The 26,453-nt window shown below is 39.5% G+C and overlaps 1 protein-coding gene across 8 annotated transcripts in view; it reads right to left on the reverse strand.

Moving 5' to 3' along the window:
* chd7 (chromodomain helicase DNA binding protein 7) overlaps positions 1-26,453 on the reverse strand; it is a 148,348-nt gene that overhangs the window by 82,155 nt on the left and 39,740 nt on the right. For all 8 annotated transcript variants that reach the window (XM_062980342.1, XM_062980341.1, XM_062980343.1 and 5 more), the window contains exon 3: positions 23,715-25,551. In XM_062980342.1, the coding sequence (XP_062836412.1) occupies positions 23,715-25,376 (1,662 nt within the window). In that variant the 5' untranslated portion in view covers positions 25,377-25,551. The remainder of the gene's footprint in view (positions 1-23,714; positions 25,552-26,453) is intronic.

The raw sequence follows: 26,453 nt of genomic DNA on the forward strand, positions 1-26,453 counted from the left end.
AAAAAGAAAATGAGAGTGTGATTGTGCTGCGGATTCAGGCTTACCTGGCTGGCTGCTACTAGCAGTAGCACAGTACATGCACTTGGAGTGGTTGAGTTGATGTGAGCTTAAGTGTGCTTCTTTATAAGTGAGTAAGGGTGATTCTTTATAAGTTGGAGACCAACTCAGGCATGAAATTTAATGTAATGTTTAGTGGAGAAAGAGTGTGAGAAAAAGAGAAATGACTGCTTCTGCCCTCCTTCAGTATGCTGAAATCAGTATGTTTCAAATAGGTAAATATTGGCTTGCAAGAAGAGAGAAATCATAGCTTTCAATTTACTTCCTTTCTCAATAGGTGACCACCAGAATCTAAAGGTCTTTTGAGTGGAGGTGGGGCTGATTGCATTACAATTCTAGATATATTGGAAGGATAAAAGATTTTAATCAATTTACATTAGATTTCTGCCTTGCTTGAAGGACCCAGAATGACTTTAGTATATCTAATGGACACTCTTCATTAAAAGCAAAAGCAGCTGTAGTTCCAATTCCATAACTGGGTCACCTCTGGCATGAAAACATGAGAATGCATTCACTTGATTACCATCCAATCTAGATGTTTCTATAAAAGTAATAGTGGGAGTTCACCTTTATGTACTGAGAACGACCAAGAGCATTGGCATTACAATGATATACAGACCCATGAAAATGTTCATATGTTTTTAATAATGATAATAATAATAATGTTTATCCACCTCTCCTTACAGCCTAAGGTGGGGTATAACATTGTTAAATCTAGATTTCTGACCATTAAAACACATCCCCATGGTTAGGAACTACAAAACACCCAAACAAATGTTATCTCCTTAGCCCTAGCCCTTTGTCTTGAGTTTCTCAGTTCAGAAATACCAAAGTAACAGTTAACTTTGTTCAATCTTACTTTCAATATTTCCAAAACTGTACTTTCGACACCTTTCTTCTTTGCCAGATATAGAGAATTTTTCCAGTTAAATTCTCTCAGGTATAATATATATATATCAAACAAGAAGCTTATGCTAAAGGAGAGCAGATCAAATTCATGCACTATTAACTTGTTTCTACTATGCTTCCAATAATTACTTAACTCATTGCCCCCCAAAATCAACATCCTATCCAGAGATCACTCTAAAATATTTTTTCTTTCCCAAATAATGAATAATTTAATCACTTGTTTTACCTTTTAAATAGGCATTCAGAAGTGTTCATGATTCCCTTTTAAGAAAATATTGTTTTCTTCCCCTGACTTGGGAAGCACAAGAAAGCAGCCCAAACTATCTGATGAGTGTGTTTGTGGATGAAAAGTGGGAAAAGCCACTTGTGTGGACGATTCAAATACAGTAGAGTCTTACTTATCCAACATTCGCTTATCCAGCGTATTTTTGTAGTCTATGTTTTCAATACATTGTGATATTTTGGTGCTAAATTCGTAAATACAGCAATTACTACGTAGCATTACTGCATATTGAACTACTTTTTCTGTCAAATTTGTTGTATAACATGATGTTTTGGTGCTTAATTTGTAAAATCATAACCTAATTTGATGTTTAATAGGCTTCTCCTTAATCTCTCCTTATTATCCAACATATTCGCTTATCTGCCGGCCCGTTTATGTTGGATAAGTGAGACTCTACTGTAAAACAATGGGTGGGGAAATTCCTGAGTGCAAAGGGTCTTTTATGTTGCCTTAAAAATCAACTGCACTTCTTGGAATGCAAGATGTATGGCCAGCTATAAAGTTGCACTGGGAGAGCCATTTGTTCCTATAATCAGTGACATGATACCAGAAACCATGGGGGTGGGCGAAGAAGAACAAAAGCTCCAAATATTTGTCCCCTCTTAAGTAACTGGTATGGCCCAGAAGGGAAGGAAAAGATAGACTTGAGAAAAGAAGGGTGGGAAAAGATACATGCCACAGTTTACATATACCGTGTTTCCCTGAAAATAAGACACTGTCTTATATTAATTTTTGCTCCCAAAGATGCTCTAGGTCTTATTTTCAGGGGATATCTTATTTTTCCAAGAAGAAGAATACACATTTATTGTTGAACAAAAAAACAAACATTTATTATATACTGCACAGTAGTTGTCATCACAAACCAGCATAACCAGACAAACTGTGAATCCTATCAATAATTTCTTGTTACTACAATTATTTCCATGTACAACACTCTATGGTACGTACATTTACCAATCCTGCATGCTCTGGTGTTCTGTTTGGTGGGCATGCTTCCAAACAAAAACTTTGCTAGGTCTTACTTTCAGGGGAGGCCTTATATTTAGCAATTCAGCAAAACCTCTACTAAGTCTTATTTTCTGGGGATGTCTTATCTTAGGGGAAACAGGGTAGATATTCTGTGAATGGCCTTTGGGTTAGAAGTTCCCATGAACTGCTCTACACTTACTAGCTTCTAACTGCGCTTTCTACATCTCTCTGGCTTCTTATGCTTCCACCTTATGTATTTCTACATAGCATCCTTGTATCTTGGATGTGAATTTATTGCTGCACTTTTCCCAGCATCCATGGAATGGTCATTTTTTTAGTTTAGATTTTAAAATCTAAGGCCTACACCTATGCATTAGTGCCAACAAGAATATGACCACCGAATTAATAAGATGTATATAAGTGCTGACTTAACATTCAAAAACTGATTCAGTGGGTCTACTGTTGTTGGCATTACTGATACATCTAACAGTCATTCAGACAGGATTCTATAGCCCTATTTAATGTTTTGCCTGCAATGACCAGAAGCTGCTCAGACTACAAAGATAAAACTTAAGCCAAGACTGCAAGGCATTTTACATTACTGAAAGTAGAGCCAATCCCTTCAACAAATGTCATGGTCAACACAAAAGAACAAAACAAGTCAGTTAAATACAAGAAAACTGTAATAATGTTCCCAGATGTGATGAAAAACACAATACAGCAGCACAGCAATTTCTATCTAGAAGGTTTCTCCTTATAGTTAGAATGTACAGAATATGTGAAAGGCAGTTCTTTATATGATCTCAATTCCAGTAGCACCACAGATACTTTACCTTGTTTGTTCACTTCAACATGATTAATTAATGTGAAACTGTGGTGTACTGGAGGGAGGAAGAACAAAGAAGCCTTCAACATTAGAAATTTAACCTTCAGTGTTCACTGAATTTCCTCAATAGCACTTGCTACAAAACTCTTTTCTAGTTATACTTAAAATGTCCATTTTTGCTATGCAACAAATACAGAAATAAGATGAACTATATAAACTGATTATTACAAGCATTACACAAGAATAAGTTGTGGTGGTTCTAGATATTTTCAGAATTGTGACAGGTATATGAACACCATCATACCTGAAATACAAACAAAATTCTTTCCTCCTGTAGTCAAGTACATGACCTCCATCAATTATAATGATTTCATTGAGAATAAAAATCTAAATGAACAGACATTATTTCAACATAAGGTTTTGCTGAATTTAAACAGATTTTATATTAAACTGAAGAAATCAATTTCTAGAAACCATAAACAAAAATCCTAATATATAACAAAAGCAAAGCTGTAATATGGTAACATGAATGAATTTTACATCATTACATTTTATGACAAACTAATAAAGCTTTAATGGCAGCAATTTAAAAAGCCACACATTTGAGAGACTCAATGACTGAGTCATAGACCTTTTACCCATAATGGGTTCCATTACAGTCCTAAACTCAAATGGAGGTTACAGAAGATGAAAGTAAGCAGTAGTCGTAAAGATATGACTCTAAAATAAGCTCAGTGACAGAGGTAGTGTCACTGACTCACATAAGTATATTCAATATAGGAAAATATCTATTCAAAAACGTTTTACAATATACATGGCAATATCTAGACAAATGTCTATTTAGAAGCATATTAAAATACATGGTCATTTTTCAAAAGTATATATGGCAATTTCACCCAACATGAGAAACTTGGTTTATCCTGAAAAAGTGTCATAACAGTACATGCTGTCTGATAGCTCCATTTGCACTAGGAGCAACTGTACAAACAATTTGAGCTTTGCTCTACAAATGGTTTGTTCTACCATCCAGCTGCAGACAACTTTCCCTTGGAAAATTCAAGAAAGAAGCCAAAAACAAACCTCAGATTCTCTCCCTGGTTTGGCAGAAGAGAACCAAACAGAGAAAAGAAACTATATAGACCCACAAGTGACACAATAAGCCAATGGTGGACAAGCTCTTTGATTTGTTTGGTTGCTTGTGATTAATTTAGGAGTAGCATGTTTCTACATAACTCGCCAGGATTTCTATATCCTTGATGTGTTGTTTTATGTGAACACACCTAATCTAACAATATTTGTCTGCTAGAAACATGTATATTGTATCGTATTAAGGCACTGCTTACAGAAAATGTTTTGGACATTTTAATATCTCAATAATAGATTAATATTAATAATAAATTAATAAGTTTAAACCCTAGGATATGAAGTATGTTTTCACATAGTGAACTGTGCGTTCCAAACAGGTCCATATTTCTATAGATTCTGTCAGGAGATACATTATAGGTATGATTTCAAAATAACTTGACACTTCTTGTTAAAAATAGAATAGTTTAGGTTCTCCAATTTAGTCACTCAGTTTCATGGCTTGATAATCTTCTATATTAGATTGCTACTGTGCTGCCAGTGAGTATTTTGTTACAAGTTTTACGGCCCTAGGTTTGTAATGACTGCACTACCACAGGTGTACAGATCAGTCAGCAAATAATCAGGCTTGACACTATGTCATATTTGATTGGTTGTGCCTATTAGATCTTCTTTCTTCAACCTGGTTCTCTTGTTAATTTACTCTGCATTCTGTAAGACCTGGCTTTCTCTTCTGCTTTTAAACTCTTCTCACCATTCCTAAATCTCCCTTGTTAGTTGCTGTTGTTTAGTTCTAGAAAAAGTTGAAATTTGATTTACTTTGTGGAGTGGTTGGATGTGGGTTTAGCTGTCTAGTCAGACATATCAGTAAGCAACATACTATATATATATATGTGGTGTGTGTGTGTGTGTGTAAGTCTATAAATTTTAGTCAGAGATTGACTTCAAAAAATGAGGTCGACTTATCTGCAGGTCAATGTGAATACTATGTCTTAACTCTTATCAATAAAAGAACTATCCCTGAGGAGAAAGGTAAGAGCTATGTCTGTCCTGGGAGAATATAAAGATGCACTGATCCCCAGCCTATATTCTCTCCACCGTAGCACTGCTTTGGCCTTTTTGAAATTGTGGTGATGGATAGGGGCAGCTGGCTTCCTGAGACAGCGCTGGTGCTTTTACCTCTTTCAAAATGACCCTTGACTTATCCATGAATCATATCAAAATCCTAATTTTGGCCCCAGAACCTACCCTCAACATACATGGCAAGTTGAGGCCCAAAATATTTATTACGGGCAGGTATTTGTGCAGTACTAAGGCAAGGGGAGAAGGTGTAAGGAAGTAACTTATAAGTCATTGATCAAATAAACCTAGGAATATTATTTTAAGAACAGTTTTACTGGGGTCAACAATTTAAGCCCCAAACATGGGGATCCAATTGTTTTAAGCATTGAAATTGAAAACAGTTTTATTTTAGTAATGAGACAGAATAAGTTTGATAATAATGCCAAGATCAGAATGCAATTCATAGTATTTTTTGAAATCTTGAGCTAAATATACACGTAATAAAAATGAAGATCTAAAATACCACTATAACTAATGATGATAATGGACTTGCATTAAACAATAACATTATAAAGTTGAATGAATCGTTCTACTGCCAAAACAAAACACAAATCTGTCAGCTTTAGAAGGCTAAAATAATTACCATATATCATATAAGCTATTGCGCTTGAACAAATTCTATGTAGAACAGTAAAGTTATCATGGAAAGATATTGACTTCTCAATGGCCTCACTCATACTGCCTGCCTCCCTGAAGTGCTATGCTTGCGCCATTGGGCATATTACATTTGATAGCAAATCCATTTTTGCAATGTGCATCTTCAAAATGGCACATTATATTCAAATAAATATGGTGCTCAGCATATCAAAGTCATCATTTTCTATTAATGATCAGAACACATTAATAACTAAGAAAAATAATGTATTACAGAGAGTGTCTATATACATAAAGGTGAAGGATCTCTTTCAGTCTGATGGCCAAATTCAATTTCAAAGTTCTTGGGGGCTAAATTTTAGTGAGGGCCAAAAGCTGGAAAAACTACTGACATATTTTAGTTCAACGCTCCTAATGCTGATAATTAAGACTAGTCTGAGGTATTTCAAACTTGTGGAATGGGAAAAATATGTGAAAATGTTTGGACAACAGTGTCGTGGGGAAGAGAGCAAAGCCCTCTGAAGGAACTGAAGCTTGAGATTCTAATAAGAGGAAATTCATCAGAGGAATAGGCTTCAGTTTTAACTTTCTCAAAGGTAATAAATTGTGAATTCAAATGGTACTTAATAGGGTTTCCTGCACTGGGAACATTCTGATGTTAATATGGTGGGGATGGGGTAAGAGATTATGAATAGAAAATAGAATAAACAAGCTCCCTCCAGCCTCAGATATGAAAAGTTATACAAAAATGGAGGCATCCAAGTCTTCTTAAGAACAACTGTTTAGAAAGTCATCTTGTAATTTAGTAAATAACTAGCTTGGGGACCCGGCAGTGCCCGGGTCATTTGAGAAAGGCAGTATATGTCTTTGAATGTTATGTATTCTCAGTTTGGAGTGGGTGAACTACAAATCCCAGAGTCATGAGTCAATCCTCCCCAAACTTTGCCAGTATGCAAAGGTTGCCATTTTGGATCTGTGTACCAAGCGTGGTCCAGATCTGTTGTTGGCTGGTCATCGCCTGGCTGCAGTGCTCTCTGGATGGGGGTGAACTACTACAACTCCCAGATTTCATGAGGCTTGGTCCCGGTCCATTGGGGGTCACTGTTTCTCTGGATGTAGGTGAACTGTAACTCCCTTTTCCCCAAAGTAGTCCAATATATTCTATTGGTTATGGGGGCTCTGTGTGCCAAGTTTGGTCCTGGTCCATCATGGGTGGGGTTCAATTGCAGGTGAACTATAAATCCCAGTACCTACTACTCCCAAATGTCCAGGCCAACTCCCCTCAAAACCCACCAGTATTCAAATCTGGGCATATCGGGTATGCATGGCAAGTTTGGTCCAGACCCATCATTGTTTGGGTTCATAGTGTTCTGAGTGTAGGTGAACTACAACTCCTCTAAATTGCCCAGTAGGAGTCACAGTGCTCTGACTTGATGCAGGGTGAACTACAACTTCCACCATGTCAAGTCAATTCCCAAACCCCTTCAGTAAGCTCAGTTCTGCTCTGTTTGTTATGCAGACAGATTGGAAAGGGAAGGGCAGTAGGCGGGGTCTTGCAAATTCCACAGCAATGGAGAATCCTGGGATGCCTGCCTGTGGTGGAGGAAAATGCAAAATCTAAGATGAAATGGTCCCCAAATGAAAACATTCCTTGGGTGGTGGGCCGTAGTGTTTGGGGAGTACATTGGCAGGGGTTGGGATACATGTTCATGGAGCTCGCGGTAACCACAATGTCAGTGGAAAGAAGTGACCTGGTGGCTCCTTAGCACTGGGAACTATAGCCTGTTTGTGGAGGCCGGAGGGTGTCTGTGAGAGCGGACACCCGTGCCACATACACACATACGGGTTTTCACTTTTATTATGGATATAAATATATAGATGGGATAAGGCTAAGCCAGTTCGGTTTTCATCTCCCCACCTTACACTCCACTCACACATACATACATATATACACACACACACCCTATAGAACCCTCAATTTCTAGACAGAGAAGAACATGGACAGATGTGACTGATATCCAGATGCCAAACACATTTAAAAATTAAACTGGATCCACAGATATGAATTACATCCTTTGTTTCAACTTTTTACTACTGGCATTCAAAAAAGATTACTGTAGTGTAAAAAGGGTTTTGATTTTTAAAAGGATTCCATTATCACCAAATTAGTCAGAGTTGTTCATTGGACAACAACTATCTATGGGCCAGCTAGCACAACTGACCATACTGCTGTGGAACGACAATGATTTTACACCACCTCATTTGCAGAATCACAATGGATAAGACTATGCTTGAAACTAACGATTAACCAGATATAGAGTAAAAATCCTGTGTGCTCCATTAACTTTCTCAAAGCTAAATAACTTGATTCAGATCTCACACTAATCACCACAATCAATAAGGTCTCCAGCTAACATAGATCTGTTATTATGCACTGGCAACTAGCATGTATTTCAAACAAAATTCTTTAATTCAGACTGTACTTTAGCCACAACTTCACCAACTCAGAGGTGACCATCTCCCTGCTTCAGTATTCCATTTCCTACTCTCAGATCCCAATATCTGGATACTACTAGTAACTGATCCTGTGAAGGCATTATAAGAATGAATTAGGTAGTGATGTACTTTAGAATGTTCTATATAACTAAAATGCCTTTTAAGTTTTGTTATAGCTCAGTACAAACTCGCTTCTTATGTATGTAAAAGAATCATTCAACACATTCTTAAATATTATATTTGGCAAGATAGTCCTAAACATTTGAGAATCAATGCAATTAAGTAATAAGAGTCCTTTTATTTCCTGTAAATAAGAAGAATTTAAGACAAGGTGAAATACAAGGATTTGAAACCTGTTTTTTTCCTTTTATAGTTTGATCTTACTTTATCTCATGACCCAAAGCTATAAACAACAGCTTTAGGGAATAAACAGATGACAGTATGCATAAATGAAAATGATGCCAACTTTAACTGGTAAATATTTTTATATCCCAAACCATAAGGTCTATTTATAAACAGCACACTGTGTTTTAGCAACAATTGGCTTGTACATATGAAAGAGTTCTTCCAAAATTAAACAAGCTACTTCTGATCAAATCAAATAAGACCTGCCATATAAGGAGAACTACGATACTATCACTATCTAACAGGGCCAAAAATATGGGGTACCAGAACTGCATGCAATACAGGGCCATCTGGAACAGAGAGAAAAAATTGGACTGGGAGGGGTAGACAGAATGTTGGAAAACTGTTCAATGATAATTTAAACACCCAAAGTTCAAGCAATACACTCATCACAAAAACAAGCCAGAAGGATGCACTGTGGGGTATTTTTTTATTGTTTATCTGGATATTTCCAATCTTTTTTCGTGTATAAATGTCACACATACAAATACAAACCTGCCTATTTCATGTTCAACATTTAACCACAGTGCTTGTGGTCCCAGACTACCAATAGTTATCATCACAATTCTACAATAGGAATCCCATGGCCTCCCAAATGCTATTGGGCTTTTAAGTCCCAGCACTCGTCACTACCACAGCCAATCATAACACTGGCCAACACTCATTTGGGGGCTTCAAATGTTCAACCTGTTTCTGGGTATATTTCACCTGCTGATTTCAAAAATTGCACCAGTGTTCCCCTATCTGATTTAGGTTTTGAGAAACAGAACATATGCCATCTATCAGTCTTCATCTCGCCATAGTAACAAAACGCAATAATTTGGGAAGGGCGGGATCTTTACCTATACTTATGTCTCTTTGAGTGGTCTAAATTCAAACAAACGGATCATCCTGTCTGTACAGCTACATCTTTCAAAAATTCTAGACTAAGCACTTCTTTTGATGAGAATACTACTACCGCAACTGTGTATATTCCCGGTATCTTTACACCAAGTTGCTTCAGTTCCAGGCCACCACATATGCTCAAGTATAGAGAAGAGACAAGATAGTAACAAGAGGGGTGCGAGTGGCTTCGATAAGTTCAGAGATGACCAACCCAAAATCTCCAGTAAAGGTATTCAATCTGCCCTCGTCCTTCATGATCTCTGTGACTGACACAAATGGGAGACTAGCAAACTAATGACCTGGATGGTGGAAAGAGGTAATGCTGAAAGCCATAGAAAATATTGCACTGCCTAAAGCCATTTCACAAAGTTGTAAAATTCAGTGTGTTAGCATCAGAATGACAAGCTTTCACATCACCACTGGGTTTGCATGTCAGGCACCTGTGACTATTTTGTTATTTTCTCCTTGGAAAATATGAACAGAATGAAGAACTTTGGCTATTGATGCCACTAGGGAGCAAGCAGCCTGCAAATCTGCTTTATGCATGATTTTCATGATCCCCCAAGTCAGGAGTAAGAATAGGGGAAATGCATACATGAGTATTTCGCTGCAATCAAAAAGGAACACATTTATGAAAGTATTCAGGGCTAACATGTATAACACTGGACAGACCTTCTCTTCTGTGACAAACAGATCTGGAGGCGAGAATACACACCTGCTGTAAAATGTGGAGAATGTTACTGTCAAGGCACCACTCGTGGGAAGAGGTCTTGGCTCTGTTGAGGACATCTGCCCATTAATTGTCCTGGCCAAGTAGATGAATCACCAAATGTGATAGGCCAGACACTAGTACCCAAGTTTTAGGACAAGATGGATCAGGGTTTCAAATTGTATCTACTCCCTGTTCATTTAGAGTATGACATTGGAACTGTCAGAGATCACCAGCAAGTTTGTATATTCATCATTATCTTCCTTCAATAATAATAATAATAATAATAATAATAATAATAATAATAATAATGACAAAATCACCATCTACCAACTGCAAAAGGCCACCCTACTGGGATCTGCACACATCATCAGAAAATACATCACACAGTCCTAGACACTTGGGAAGTGTTCGACTTGTGGTTTTGCGAAACGAAATCCAGCATATCTATCTTGTTTGCTGTGCCATACAACGTCGTTGTGTTGATAATAATGGGTGCCATCCCAAAAGATCTCAGCCGGCATTTGGAAACAATAGACATTGACAAAATCACGATCTGCCAACTGCAAAAGGCCACCCTACTGGGATCTGCATGCATCATCCGAAAATACATCACACAGTCCTAGACACTTGGGAAGTGTTCGACTTGTGATTTTGTGATATGAAATCCAGCATATCTATCTTGTTTGCTGTGTCATACAACGTCGTTGTGTCAATAATAATAATAATAATAATAATAATAATAATAATAATAATAATAATAATAGACATCCAACTCAGGAACACAAGCAAGAAAGTCCATCACTGGTAACACAGATAGCTATGAGGACTGGGGTGTAGGGACAACTTTAGTGGACATTCAAACTGCCATTGTTTAGTGATCTTGAGGCTGACATTGTTTGATGTCGCAATGGAGATGATTGTTGTGTCTGGTCCACACATGGGTGATCTGGTAAGTCAAGAGGTCTTGAACTTATCCCCAAAGTTACAGTTCAAAGTAGTCAAGGTGATAAACACCTGAAAATCTCTTCAGGGAAAGGGTTGGTTAGAAAATGCCATAAAGCAGTTACCTTTCTTAACTTGATATTAATTTTTTTGGATTAAAATTCATACTAACTTTAGCCAACATGGTAGTGATTACAGTGATGAGAGTTGCATTAGTCTAAAATATATTGAAGAATGCTGGTATATCTTTCTGGGCACATGGCTAATAGAACGCCTCCCAATATTTTTCAGCATTTTGTAGGACCACATTCTTTTCAAAATTATTTTAATCTGAAATATATGGAGTGTTAGTAACAAGGAAAATGGTAGCTTGTCCTCCTATTTCTTGTATTATGATATGTTTGGTGCAGAGCTTTCTAAAGTCAGGTCAACCTTATATATATCCTGTCCCATCTCTCCTTGGGGACTCGGGGCGGCTTACAACATAGATGACAGCTATTAAATGCCATACAAATACACAATAAAATACAAATTACATAATAAATTAAATACAAATAATTAAAACACACAATTTATCATAACTAAACATGACAAATTAATTAAACATGATTCGCAGCAACATAAAAAGCAAGATTAAAAACCAGATTGAGAGATTAAAACCATATCCGTCTTCAAAGCCCTGTTGATAAACCATTCATTGTGAGGAAGCCAGATATTCAAACATCTGATTCTCCATAAGCCTGGGTACATAGGTATGTTTTTAATTGTTTTCTGAGAGAGGGGAGTGTGGGAGCCATTTTAATCTCCTTCGGGAGAGTTGCAGAGGCGGAGGGGTGACTGCAGAAAAGGCCCTCTCTCTCATTCCCATTAGCTGGGTTTGGGATGGGGGTGTGACCAAGAGGAAGGCCTCGCTTGATGAACGCAGTAACAGGGCAGGTTCATTTGAGGATAGGCAGGTGGACAGGTAGTCTGGACCCAAACTGTTTAGGGCTTTAAATGTAACGACCAGCACTTTAAATTTAGCCCAGTAGCAAACTGGGAGCCTGTGGAGCTGCCATAACATGGCAGTTGTTCACTCACTCAACAGCGCTCCAATTAGTAATCTGGCCACAGATCTCTGGAACAGCTGAAGCTTCTGAGTGCTCTTTAAAGACAGCCCCACGTAGAGTGCGTTGCAGTAATCTAGTCGAGATGTAACTTAGGCATGTACTAGTATGGCCAGATCTGGCGTCTCAGGGTACGGGCGCAGCTGGCACACAAGTTTTAATTGTGCAAAGGCACTCCTGACCACTGCTGACACCTGAGGCTTCAGAGTAAGCAATGAGTCCAGAATCACCCCCAGGCTGCGTACCTGTAACTTCAAGGGGAGTGTAACCCCATCCAGCACAGGTTGCATTCCTATACCTTGATCTGCCTTATGACTGACCAGGAGTATCTCTGTCTTTTCAGGATTTAATTTCAATGATTTTGCACTTATCCATTTCATGTTGGTGATGCACTTTTTAGAATTGCATCATTTTACAACACAGTAATTCAGGTTTACTAGGAAAAAAAGAGGTTAAACCAACCCCTTATGAGAAATACGGACAATACATACGTTTTGATATATATATATATATATATATATTAAAATGTATTATTTGTTAGGTAACATATATTTCCCAAAAATGTGTAATTTAGAAGTAGTAAAATGGGCTTGGGCTGTGGCGCAGGCTGGAGAGCAGCTGCAATGAATCACTGCAATGAATCACTCTGACCAGGAGGTCATGAGTTCAAGGCCCGTTCGGAGCCTATGTTTGTCTTGTCTTTGTTCAATGATAAAAGGCATTGAATGTTTGTGTTATGGTTGAGCCTTCGGGCTCCGATAATAGAAGAAGGGGGCATAAGACTCCTCGAGAGTCAGGCTCTTTCGAGGAGCGTGAACGAAAACGGCTCCGGGATTTGTTTACAGACCCGACAGATGAGGACTCATTTGAGGGTTTTTCTGAGGGTTTGGAGGAAGAGATGGCCAGCTCGGAGGAGGATGACATGGAATGGACTCGTGTGAGGGAGGATTTGGGTGTTGGGGAAACAGGCAATGAAAGCATGGGAGGTGAGTGGCGGGTTGCAGGATCAGACCCATGGACTGGCTGGAGGGATGGAGCGGGATCCACAGCTGGGGATGCTGTGGGTCGTAGTCAAAGGTGCTTTAGCTCTGATGAGGATGATGAGTTTGGGGCGCCTGGAATTGGGATGGCAGCTGACAGCGATGATGAGCTTGAACTGGGATAAATTGGGGTTTGGGATCAATGTCTAATTGCGTTGGGCAAGGTAATCTGGACGGACGCTTGGGCTTTTGTTGGGGAACTTCCTGAAGACGGGTGTGATTCATTGCTGGATACGTAAGTTTACCAAGGACACTGGGCATCGACAGCGGGAGGAACTGTGCGGGGTTTTTCTCTGTGCAACTTGTGTTTAATCTCAATAGCTTGGACCTCCGTCGTCTTTTTGACGGGCAATACCTACTCACACTGGATTGACGCTGGACTGACTGACTTCGATTCTGGATTATCCCTTCTGCTGCTTATCGGTGAGACCTTTGGATTCCTAGACGACTACGTTTGGCTATTGACCTCTGGACCGGATTGGGACCCTGCTGACTGCCGTTTCCCTGACTGCTGAGCCTGGACCTGGATATCGTTGACTGTTGAACCTTAAATTGAATCCTGACTACGACCACGTTTTCCTTCGCTGCAGGGAGGAATAAACAAGCCTGGTTTAGTCTCCTGCTGTTTCTGAGTAGCAGAGAGGAATCTGCTACCAGTCTGTTGTTTACATTCTGACTCCTGTTGATCCTCCTTTGTTTGCATTGTTTGCCAGGCTGAAGTAAGCACTTTTGATTTAATCCGGATTATACTTCTGTTTAACCCGGTTTTTCCATTTGAGTTGTTTAAGCTCAATCTGAGTTGTTTTTTGTTACCTATCACACTGAAGTCAAGTGTTTGCCCTGTTCTTTGTCTCCTACGGGCATTTTTAGTTCTGTAATCTCAATAAACTGAGTTTTGCTTTACTCACTGGCGTTCTGTCTCTGACAGTTTGCCTATATGTGTAATGTGATCCGCCCTGAGTCCCCTTCGGGGTGAGAAGGGCGGAATATAAATGCTGTAAATAAATAAATAAATAAATAAATAAATTCTAATATTAATAATGTTACCAATACTAATACCTTTGCTACATAAAAATGCATGCAGGTTGGTGTTGTCTATTTCACAACACACTCATGACCTCATCACACTAGAGTTTGGATCCACTTAAAATCCACTGAGCCTTTAAACAGCTCAGCCAGACAAGTCCTCGGCCTCACCAAACTACAAACTCCAGAATTCTGCAGAAGGCAAAAACCAGATTTAGAGTGGATTCAGGCTCTGTTGTGTTGAGGCAGTCAAGAGATTTCTAGTTATGTTTGCACAGCACACCAACACATTCCAGCCAACGAACTAAAGTGATGCTACAAATAGTTTGGAAAGTTCTAGTCTAGTGAGTACATTTTTAATTTTTTTTTGCTTTGATCTGCGACTCAACATCAGTGTATCTCGAGATGTCTGACTTGAATATGGTGGCCCACACCTTAGTTACTTCCAGGTTCGATTACTGTAATGCACTCTGCATGGGGCTGCCTTTGAAGACAGCCCGGAAACTGCAGCTAGTGCAAAGGTCTGTGGCCAGGTTGCTAAATGGAGAGAGTTACATGTAGCAGTCAACCCCCTTGTTCAAACAGCTCCACTGGCTGCCAATAAGTTTCCCGTCTCAATTCAAGGTGCAGTTTATCACCTTAAAAGCCCTAAACAGTTTGGGACCTACCTATCTTTGCAATTGCATTTTCCCCTTTGAACCTGCACAATCTCTAAGATCATCTGGGGAGGCGCTCCTCTCACTCCCACCCCCGTCACAAGGGCAGCTGGTGGGGGATGAGGGAGAGGACCTTCTCAGTGGTGGCCCCCAGCTTTGGAAGTCTCCACAGGGAGATCAGGCTGGCACCAACCCTATCCATCTTTCGCAAAGAGCTAAAAATGTGGATGTTCCACTGTGCTTTTGATTAGATGGTTCCCCAGAAAACCTTGTCCTCAGCTATGACCTAAAATCTTGTCCTTGCATTCTACTACTGTTTCCTACCCAGAGCTATAATGCTCTACCTTGCATTTCTCTCTATCCCTAATTTTTCCCATCTGACATCTGCACTTTATTCATCAGCTATGTCCCCAAAATTGGTTTGTACTAGCCCGCCCGAGGAAAGATACAAAAATGAAGTTATTATTATATTATTGTGTCTGTCATCTGATGGTTCCAGTTGCAGTAACACCTAAAAGGGCACATACTTTTTATAAGCTTGACTATTGAAAATCTACAAATTTATTTCACTTATTTCACACAATTTACTTAAGAGGTCAACGGGGAAGCGGTAATTTGAACTGTTGATGGTCTGTAACATAGATTGACTTTCTCTGCAATGAGATTTCCACAATCTGATTTAATACTAGTACAGTGAAAATGTCATTTTTTAACTTCCTACTTGGCATCCTACATTTCATCGTATTGTTTTTTCCCCTCTTCCATTGCTAGTCTATTGATTCATCAACCAGTGTTCTATAGATTGCCATATACACACTGTATCAAAGCTTGATTTCCTGATACCGGATACTTCATATGTCACAATGCCCTGCACAGAGATTAAGCTGTGAAATAGATTCTAGATGAGCAAATAAAGTCAGAATTCTCCATGTCTTATGACCATGAAGCAGGTTTTTGCAAAATGCATGATCTAATTTCCTATTTATAATACTGTATTTACCAGACAGGATGATGGTGATAAAATTAAACTCCTGTCCATACTACTCAACATGGCTAATGCTACAAGTTGTAAGACTAGAGGGCTACGATGCCCTCACCCATCCCAATTATCATCATCCTCCTGCTTTTCTCTCACAATTGAGACTCAAAGCAACATACACTTAAAGAAAAAGTAAACATTAAAATGGCATTAAACATATAGAATTATTCAAATACATCAATTAAAATGTTAGAATGAATGAATGAATGAAAACTTCAAAAACCTATCCTTACTCTAAGGCAGGACCACCTGGTCTGTTTTTTAAAAATTTACTTTTTATAGGCCTGTTTGAATAAAAGGTTTTAGCTTGCTGGCAAAAGGACCACAGGAAGGGGGTAGTTCTGGCTGCCCTGGGAATAGAGTTCCAGAGTCCAAGGACAGCCACTGAGAAGACCCTTTCTCATGTCTCTATCAACAATGCTAGTGATGGTGGTATAAATGAGAGATGAGTCTGCCCTAATGATTTCAGCGCCCATAATCACTGACTAGGTTGGTTAAAGTTAATATGAATTTTAATCCAATTTTTTTATCAATTTAAGGAAAGTAACTGGTATGTCACTGGTATCCTATACCATGATGCAAAAGTGAGGTTGACTGTTAATTGGTTGGGGGACAGATCTAGCATACACTATCTAGTTGGGAGAAGATAGAAACTCTGAACTGCAAATAGAGCAAAAGCAGCTTTGAACCTTGGACCATTCTGTAGATGTAAGGACTATCCAAAGATGGGGGAGATGTGTGTCGGTAGTAGGGATATCCCACCATGGGGGGCAGAATAAGCAATATGAGGACCTGACAGGATGTCTCAAGAGCTGTGATGTCTATTTGCTGTAAAGATTCAAGATGTGGCACAGAGTGCCAGAATTCATCATGCTTATTGACCATAATGCTTCATTCTGATCCACATGGGAATAAATGATACTGTCAGACACGGGAGAAGCCAAAAATCACAACGGTGTCTGATGTTTTAACAACTTTAAATAATTTTTAAAGACTTGTACACATAATGTAATGTAATTTCATATATATATACTATATATAATGCTTGAGTATTGTAACGGCGCTCCATGCAGTCATGCCGGCCACATGACCTTGGAGGTGTCTACGGACAACGCCGGCTCTTTGGCTTAGAAATGGAGATGAGCACCAACCCCCAGAGTCAGACATGACTGGACTTAACGTCAGGGGGAAACCTTTACCTTTACCTTTATTGTATAAAACAAAATATAAAAAGAGTTATTAAATGTTAAACCCGCTTTGTGACTTTTGGCCTACCCCGTACATATAGGAAATGACTTTTTTTCGTGTCAGGAGCAACTTGAGAAACTGCAAGTTGCTTCTGGTGTGAGAGAATTGGCCGTCTAAGAGGACATTGCCCAGGGGACGCCCGGATGTTTTTGATGTTTTTACCATCCTTGTGGAAGGCTTCTCTCATGTCCCCGCATGGAGCTGGAGCTGATAGAGGGAGCTCATCCACACTCTCCCCGGGTGGGATTCGAACTTGGCAGCCTTCAGGTCAGCAACCCAACCTTCAAGTTACAGGGCTTTAAACAAACCACTACGCCACCGGAGGCTCCATAGGAAATGACTATGAATACCTAAGTAAGTTGGTATAGAGATGAAGTCAGACTGAAAAATTAAATTTTTCTTTTGTCAACCCCTAGGAATAAAACTCCTGCTTCACCATGTGAGAATGTTCTACTATTGTGACTTTCAGTCTTCTCTTCAAGAATAGCTCATAAATTACTTCTAACTATATCTGAAGGACCATTGACTCCTATGGGTACAAGAAAGGCCTGTATTATGGAAAGCCTTAACAAATAAAGCTCATATTGCATATCTACTTCCTTAAAAATTCTATCCCAAACCTTATGTGATTAAAATCATTCTCACCCTATTTATATTTTGCTTCAGAAGGACTAAAAGCAAACATGAAAAGAATTGCTTTATACTTAAAGAAAGTATACATTTGGAATAGTAGTTAAAATTGTTATAATCCCTGATCATTATTCATACATTTAGACATTTCGAAATGTGTGGAGAATGTTCTTTCTCTTTTTATCCATTAAAATCAGTAGCATCACTAAAACGGTGTAAGGCAACTTTATATGAAACTGTATGATGTATCTCACCCAACTTGTGTTTTTTCAGCTGATGAATTCTGTGCTAGCTGCAGCTGAAAAAAATAGCAATATCTGAAATATCTCTCCCCATTCTACCTATGAAAGAGCAGAGTGAATTAAGAGTACTCAGGAATACACAAAAATTGAGCTTCTAACCCATGCCAAGCTATAGAATTTGTTTACCAGGAACATTCATGGAAAAATGTGAAACATTTAATGAATACATGCAGTTTCTTAGCCTGGAGAAATATTCAAACATGGTAACCTGGGTTATCAACTGACTAATAATAATATTCATGACTAGCAAAATGAGTGGCTTATCACTTAGGAAGAACCATGTTAGATCAAACGGAAGGCCTTTTCAGTCCACTATAATCATCCCTCCATATCCACAGCTTCTCTACTCATGGATTCAACCCTTAATGGCTTGAAAATATTTCAAAAACAAAATTTCAAAAAGCAAGGCCTGCTTTTGCCATTTTATATATGGGACACCATTTTCTTATGCTATTGTATACGAGCATCCATAAATTTTGGACTATATGGTAGGTCCTAGAAGGAAACCCGACTGGATGCCAAGAGTTAGTCCACTGTATTCCATTCTCACAAAGGCCGCATGAATGTAATCTCAATGCAATCTCAATCTCAAGTGATATCCAGAGGCAAACTACCTCAGATAACTTGGAGTGATAGGCAGATATTCTAGCCACTGACGGCCTCATCTATCATTATTGTATCCAATCCTCTTTAAAAGCCATTCAAGCATACAGCCATAATTATGCATATCATATAGCAGTGAATTTCATACTGCAGTATAAGGAAGTGCTCCCTTTTATCTAACATGAACCTCACACCAGTTGAAATCAGTGGAAGTTATAGCACTATTAGGTGGGAAATTATCCTTATTTATGTCCTCTACATAATGTATTATTCTTTACTTTGAGTCCCCTGCGGGGTGAGAAGAGCGGGATAGAAATGAAGTTAATACTTTTCTTGCATTTCTTTCTTCTAAACTAAATAGATCAAACACTGTAACCACTTCTTATGACACAGTTACTCCCATCTTCTGGTCATTTTGGATTGAAAATTAAGCTGGTGATTCTATAACAGAAGTTGACTAAACTTATTTAAGTTTAATTTATAAAAATTACACAGCACATCCTTCAAATGGGTTATCTTAAAGTAAGGCTTCCTCTCTCTCTTTGAAAAAATATAGCCTGTACAGTTGTACAAAGGTTTACTAAATTTTATTTGCATGACATCTTAAATAAAAAAACTGTAGCCACATTCCTTGAGAATGGGATTCCGATACAAGTCCTGTATCAGATACCCATATTTGCAGTTTCATTTATTCAAATACTGTACAACAAAATATGTCCTCTTTATGTACTTTCTAAGTTCTCCAGAATGACTCTATGATATTCTTGGGCAAGAGGTTCTTATTTTCAATAGGATTTGCTATTATCTATGGTTTCACATATCCACACAAAGTCTGGGAAGATATGCCTCACAGATACAGAGGTCGTACTGTAATTTGAAATAGCAAAAAGCAGAGTGTTCAGCAGATCAACCTTCAATGTTATAAAAATATCATAGCAATAATAGGTTCAAATCTATTAATAGGACATTTTGCAGTGTGGGTGATAGCTACATTCCCATTATTAGTCACAAACAAGAAAGTGGTGCTATTTTAAAGACTTCAAAAATTGCCTGCAACTTTCTTCATAGAAAGTGCTATCCTGCATACAGAGCAACAATTAGACAAGTTATAACGACTATTACATTGCTTTTAGGATATGAAAGGGGGTTAAAATAGTTTGACATTGCCCCTCAAATGCAACCCCATGCAATGACCAAGTTCATTGGATGAGAACATCATCATCATCATCATCATTGCTGCTACTAGTAATGGAGCCATCTGTTGTGTACCATATCCACATGACCCCACAAATATACCAAAAAACCCAAAACACTTCAGCATTCTACGTTCACATCCCTGCCATTTAACAACATGTAACATGACAATCCAGGGTTGACTGAAGTTGTGGATTGAGAGACTAAAGATACAGAGATCCCACTGCATTACTATTATCAACAAGTGCTAAATTCTTACTATTCATAAATGACAAAGGGCTATACCAACAAAGCAGAGTGATCAACCTTCTGAAGAGATATATTTTCCGAAACAGAAGGTGACCTCACCTTCTGTTATACTAAAAATTATATCCATTTGAAGCACTTTAGTCAAGGAAGTTCCTCAGAGATGCTTTGAAAATATCAAATAAGTCTCCATCCATAGGCTGACAATCTTAAAAGACAACAGCATAAAGGAGACAGAAAAAGAAATGAGAGGTAAGAAATTCAAACACTAATTCTTAAAACTTTTAAAGAGATAGCTGTGTTAGTCTGAATCAGTAGCACCTTTGAGACTGAGAAAAAGAAGTTGAAAGCATAAACTTTTTTCAGACTTAAGGCTCCTACACTGCCATATAAAATCCAGATTCTCTGCTTTGAACTGGATTATATGGCAGTGTAAACTCATATAATCCAGTTCAAAACAGATAAAGTGGATTATTTGCTTTCATAATCTGGATCATATGGTAGTATAAAAGGGGCCTAAGTCTACTTCTTCAGATGCAACCAAATCTTGAAGCTAACAGTTCTCAAAACCACCAGCAGGAATGGATGTTCAACAAAAGGAGAACCAAATGTTAATAGCTTTTAAGAAGAGTCAACAGGATTATCATTGCGTTCTCGAAGGCTTTCATGGCTGCAATCACTGGGTGGCTCTGAGTTTTCCAAGCTGTATGGCCATGTACCAGAAGCATTCTCTCATGGTGTTTTGCCCACATCTATGGCAGGCATCTTCAGAGGTTGAGAGATCAATTGGAAACAAGGCAAGTGAGGTTTATCTATCCATGGAATGTCCAGGGTGAGAGAAAGAACTCCTGTCTGCTTGAGGCAGGTGTGAATGTTGCAGATTCAATGCCTGGCTGGTTGCTGCCTGGGGAAATCCTTTGTTGGGAGGTCTTTACTGGCCCTGGTTGGTTCTGGTCTGGAATTCCCCTGCTTTTTGGGTGCTGCTCCTTATTTACTGTTCTGATTTTAGAGTTTTTTTTTAATACTGGTAGCCAGATTTTGTTCATTTTCATGGTTTCTTCCTATATGTTGAAATTGTCCACATGCTTGTGGATTTCAATGGCTTCTCTGTGGTCTGACATGGTAGTTGTTAGAGTGGTCCAGTATTTCTGTGTTCTCAAATAATATGCTCTGTCTAGGTTGGTTCATCAAGTGCTCTGCTATGGCTGACTTGTCTGGTTGAGTTAAGTCTGCAGTGCCTTTCATGATCCTTGATTTGTGTTTGTACACTGCATTTGGGGGTCCCTATGTAGACTTGTCCACAGCTGCATGGTATATGGTAGACTTCTGCAGAGGTGAGAGGATCCCTCTTGTCCTTTGCTGAACGTAGCATTTGTTGGATTTTCTTAGTGGGTCTGTAGATTGCACAAACACGAATCAAATAACATGAAAGGCATTGCAGACTAATTCAACCTGATAAGTCAGCCATAGCAGAGCACCTGATGAACCAACCTGAATACAACATATTATTTGAGAACACAGAAATACTGGACCACTCTAACAACTACCATGTCAGACTTCACAGAGAAGCCATTGAAATCTACAAGCATGGGGACAATTTCTACAGAAGGAGGAAATCACAAAAATAAACAAAATCTGGCTACCAGTATTAAAAAAAACTCTAAAATCAGGACAATAAAGAGCAACACCCAAAAGCAGGGGAATTCTAGACAAGAATCAATCAAGGCCAGCTAACACCTCCCAATAAAGGATTCCCCCAGGCAGCAACCAGACAGGTATTGAATATGCAAGGCCATTAAATGCTAATCAAGCTGGCCACAGTTGCCTCAAGCACACAAGAGTTTTTTTTCTCTCACCCTGGACATTCCACAGATATATAAACCTCACTTGACTAGTTTCCAACAGATCCCTCAACCTCTGAGAAAGCCTGCCAGGAGAAGCTTCTGGAATATGACCATACAGTCCGTAAAACTCACAGCAACCCAGGATTATCAGTACAACTCACCCAACAGGAAACATTCCCCATTTCACTGCCATTTTATTTTATTATGAATCTAAATTTAAAGAAAGGGATCTAACTAGCCACTTTAAATTTTCTTAAGACTTTCCAGCATGAAACAATTAAAAAACTAAAGATATAACATTTTGAAAGAGAAAAAACAAATTCCAAAAATGATAAGATAGAATTAATAGGTCAGATTATATATTAATTCTGTTTAGAGACAAATCTCTTGATTGAAGGTAATAATAATAAATAATAAAATTTTATTTATACCCCGCCACCATCTCCCCGTGGGGACTCGGGGCTGCTTACATGGGGCAGAGGCCCAAACAACATAGAACAAAACATAGGCAACATAATACAAATCACACTATAAAAAGATAAAACAGCAATACAATATATCAATTAAAACAAAAATACAGGATAAAAAATTGCATTTAAAACACATAAATGGTAAAATCGTAATAAAAATGGGATAGATTATTAAAAACCTTCTGGGGCGGATTAATTAATGACTGTATCTCCAAAGGTCTGCCAAAACATCCAAGTCTTCAGTTGTTTCCTGAAGGAAGGTAGAGAGGGAGTCAACCTAATCTCCCGGGGGAGGGAGTTCCAGAGTCGGGGAGCCACGGCCGAGAAGGCCCTCTCTCTCGTCCCCACCAAATGCAGTTGTGAGGAGGGTGGAAGTGAGAGGAGGGCCTCCCCAGAAGATCTCAGCGATCGGGTGGGTTCATAGGGGACGATGTGGTCACGAAGATAGGCAGGTCTCAAACCGTTTAGAGCTTTATAGATAATAACCTGCACCTTAAATTGGGCCCGGAATATAATCGGCAGCCAGTGGAGCTGCTTGAACAGGGGGGTTGACCGTTCCCTGTAAGCAGCTCCTGTTAGTAACCTGGCTGCCGACCGTTGTACCAACTGCAATTTCCGGACCGTCTTAAAGGGCAGCCCCATGTAGAGTGCGTTACAGTAATCCATCCTTGAGGTAACCAGAGCGTGGACCACCATGGCCAAGTCAGACTTCTTGAGGTACGGTCGCAGTTGGCGCACTAGCTTTAGCTGTGCAAAGGCCCTCCCGGCCACCGCCGACACCTGAGCATCAAGTGACAGTGATGAGTCCAGGCGGACCCCCAAGCTGCGGACCTGCGCCTTCAGGGGGAGTGTGACCCCGTCCAGCACAGGTAATGAAAGATGTGCAAATTTTAGTTCTCTATGACAGAATTCTCACAAGCCACCGAAACTGCACTAATTGCCACCAAAACTGCACTAATGTACCTATATAGAATAGTTTTAATGGAAAATAGTTTGAAGAAAATGACACTTTTAACATACTACCTACCTGAAGGACAGGCACTTTTTGTGGTGTGTTCTGTGGTGACTGGTGAAGCTGCCCCCAAGGCTGGTGGTGAGGATGTGGTGGTGGTGATGACTGATGATGAATGCCTGGGTGAGGTTGCATGGGAGGACACGTTGGCATTTGTTGCTGGAAAGATGACTGACTGGGATGTTGCTGACCAGATATTAATCGTTCTTGTATTGTTTGTGGATCAGCAAGTCCAACGCCTGGACAACCATTTGGTCTCATGTGACCCCCCATCTCCCGTGGTGCTGAAGACATGCCCATGAATGGCCGATTCTGTTGTATATTCCGAGGGCCCATACTCCTCTGTCCAATTCCCATGGCACCAGGTGGCTGGTGAGATGGCTGAGGGTGGGGCATATTTGGATAACTGCCAACTTCCATTGGTATTCCAGCACTACCAGGCCTAACCTGTGGAGGAGGAGTGCCTGCTGGATTACTCATTGCTTTCAAGGGTGACATGGGAGGTGGAGAAACATAGGTTCCCTGAGGCTGTGATGGGTGCATAGTTTGTGTGTTCATTTGGTTAAGTGAGCCACTAGGGTGAAGGGGCTGCTGGTGCATTAGTCCTTGACCACTGTTAGATGGAAACCCTACGGCATTTGGGTACCTTGGTACAGACTGATTCATTGGAGTGTTATTTGTAAGGCCTAAATTCTGATTCATCCCTGTATTATTTACTAATCCCTGATTTAGGTTACTGTAAGGGTAACGAGAATACTGCCCTGAGTTGTTTATAGTAGGTGAAGGTACTGTCTGGCCCCGAGAACTAAAGTTAAGTGTTTGTGGCCTAACAGCACCCTGCTGAGAAGGGTTAGGGGAGAATCTGGGGCTGTGGGCTACTGATTCTCCGTGGAGAGCAGTGGGGGGATGATGGTGGAATTGCTGCACTGAGTGCCGTAAAGAAGGCCCCATGCTTGGATTCTGCTGGGGCACATGAGACATGTGGCTAGGTCCTGAGGTGCCAATGAAAGGATTTCCCTGATTAAGACCCTCCTGGCTTTGAGAGAACTGGTTTATCCTCTGCTGCTGTGGTTGACCATGCTGCATTGAAAAATCACCACGAGCCATGTAGTTTCCCATCTGCTGCATGTGCTGAGGATGACCTTGTCCAGGTGGTCCTGTTGGTGTTGGTGGAGGTGGCTGAGCAGGTGGAGGTTGTTGCTGCTGGTATGGTGCTCTTATCTGATCTGGCACTTGAACTGCCCTGGGCCCCCACATGGAAGTGCCATCTACAAAGGGTTGTCCATGCCTTTCATTCTGTATACCTGGATAGACTCCCATCTGACTACCAGTGCCCCCACCATGAGGAACTGGGGGATTGTGATACTGTGAATGGGGAGATGCTATACCATTCCCTGGGGCACTGCTCATCATTCTATTGGGCTGATCCAGTAGATGCATTTTCTGCTGTTCATACTGATTATAGTGATCAAAGTGGGTCAATTTTGCTTGATTTTGACTGGCTGGAGGATGGTGAAGGGGTGACTGTAAAGAGGCAAATCCTTGATCAATGGGCATTTGTTGCCCCATGGCATTTACTGGGTTTTCGGGGTATCCACACTCCCCTAGGCCTTCCAATCCTTCACTGAAAAGATTTCCATCTTCTCCAAACAGACTCATCATTCCTGGATCTGCCATCTTTGTTCCAGACGCAATGTCTCAGAGCTACCACTAGATATACTAGTTCGTGCTTCACCTCACTGAGGTGTTCGTCTTCAAAGCCTTTAATCCTCAACTAATCGCCTTCATGTCATTCCATATTTTCTTAATTCTTTTGGACCACAGAGTGTCAGGCAAATTCTTGTTACCAGTCCTAAAAAAAAAAAAAGAACAAAAATTAGATTGCAAGTAAATTGAAAGTTACATTTCAGCAAACAAGATCTTTCACCTATGCTGAACAGAAACTTTTAAATACTGAGCTTTAATATTTCATTTTAAGAAAAGATCATACGCAGCTTTAGTATAATTTTAAAAATCTAGGAAGCCAGGAAACAGTAACCTTAATCAATTCACTATACTTCCTTGTGTTCCATTCCTGGATGGAACAGAACAAAAGAACACAACAGGCAGCTGAAGCAGCTGCCACAGCAGGCAGTCAAATGCATGAATATAGCCAAGCAGCCCATCTGCTGAACTAAAATGCTGAAAAATCTCTAGTTTCCAACAGCACAGCCATAACCTTGTACTCATAAGCAGAGTAATCAGTTGATTGAGCAAACACTAGGAAGAGCTAGAATATGATAATTCACAGATATTCCTGATTTTTAAGGTTACCTTCTCTTAATTTTAAAACAATCCTCTTGCCCAATGCATTTGAATGAATTGTAGCCAATGAAGTTGTGAACTAGAATATTGACTTTTGTAATACAACACTAAAGCTTAATACTTAACATTGACACAGCACTTTCAAGGCACTTCACATGTATTATTATCACATGCATAACCCTTACAACTCTTTAAAGGTAAATCACATTTATTATCCCTTATCCTTCAGCTGGGGAGATTAACAAAGTATGACTTGCTCAAAGTCACCTAATGAGTTCATGGCAAGGGGAAAAGGCAAATTTGAACTTCCTGATTTGCACCTCAATTTCTTAGCTACTAAACTATACCAACTCTGATGAAATATTTCATTTATATATGCTTAGAAAATAACTTTTCCATGTTACCTGATTAGAGAGTATTTGTCATTATCACAGAGAAACATATTGAATA

The sequence above is a fragment of the Anolis carolinensis genome, chromosome 4 (assembly GCF_035594765.1).
Source record: "Anolis carolinensis isolate JA03-04 chromosome 4, rAnoCar3.1.pri, whole genome shotgun sequence".
NCBI lineage: Eukaryota > Metazoa > Chordata > Lepidosauria > Squamata > Dactyloidae > Anolis > Anolis carolinensis.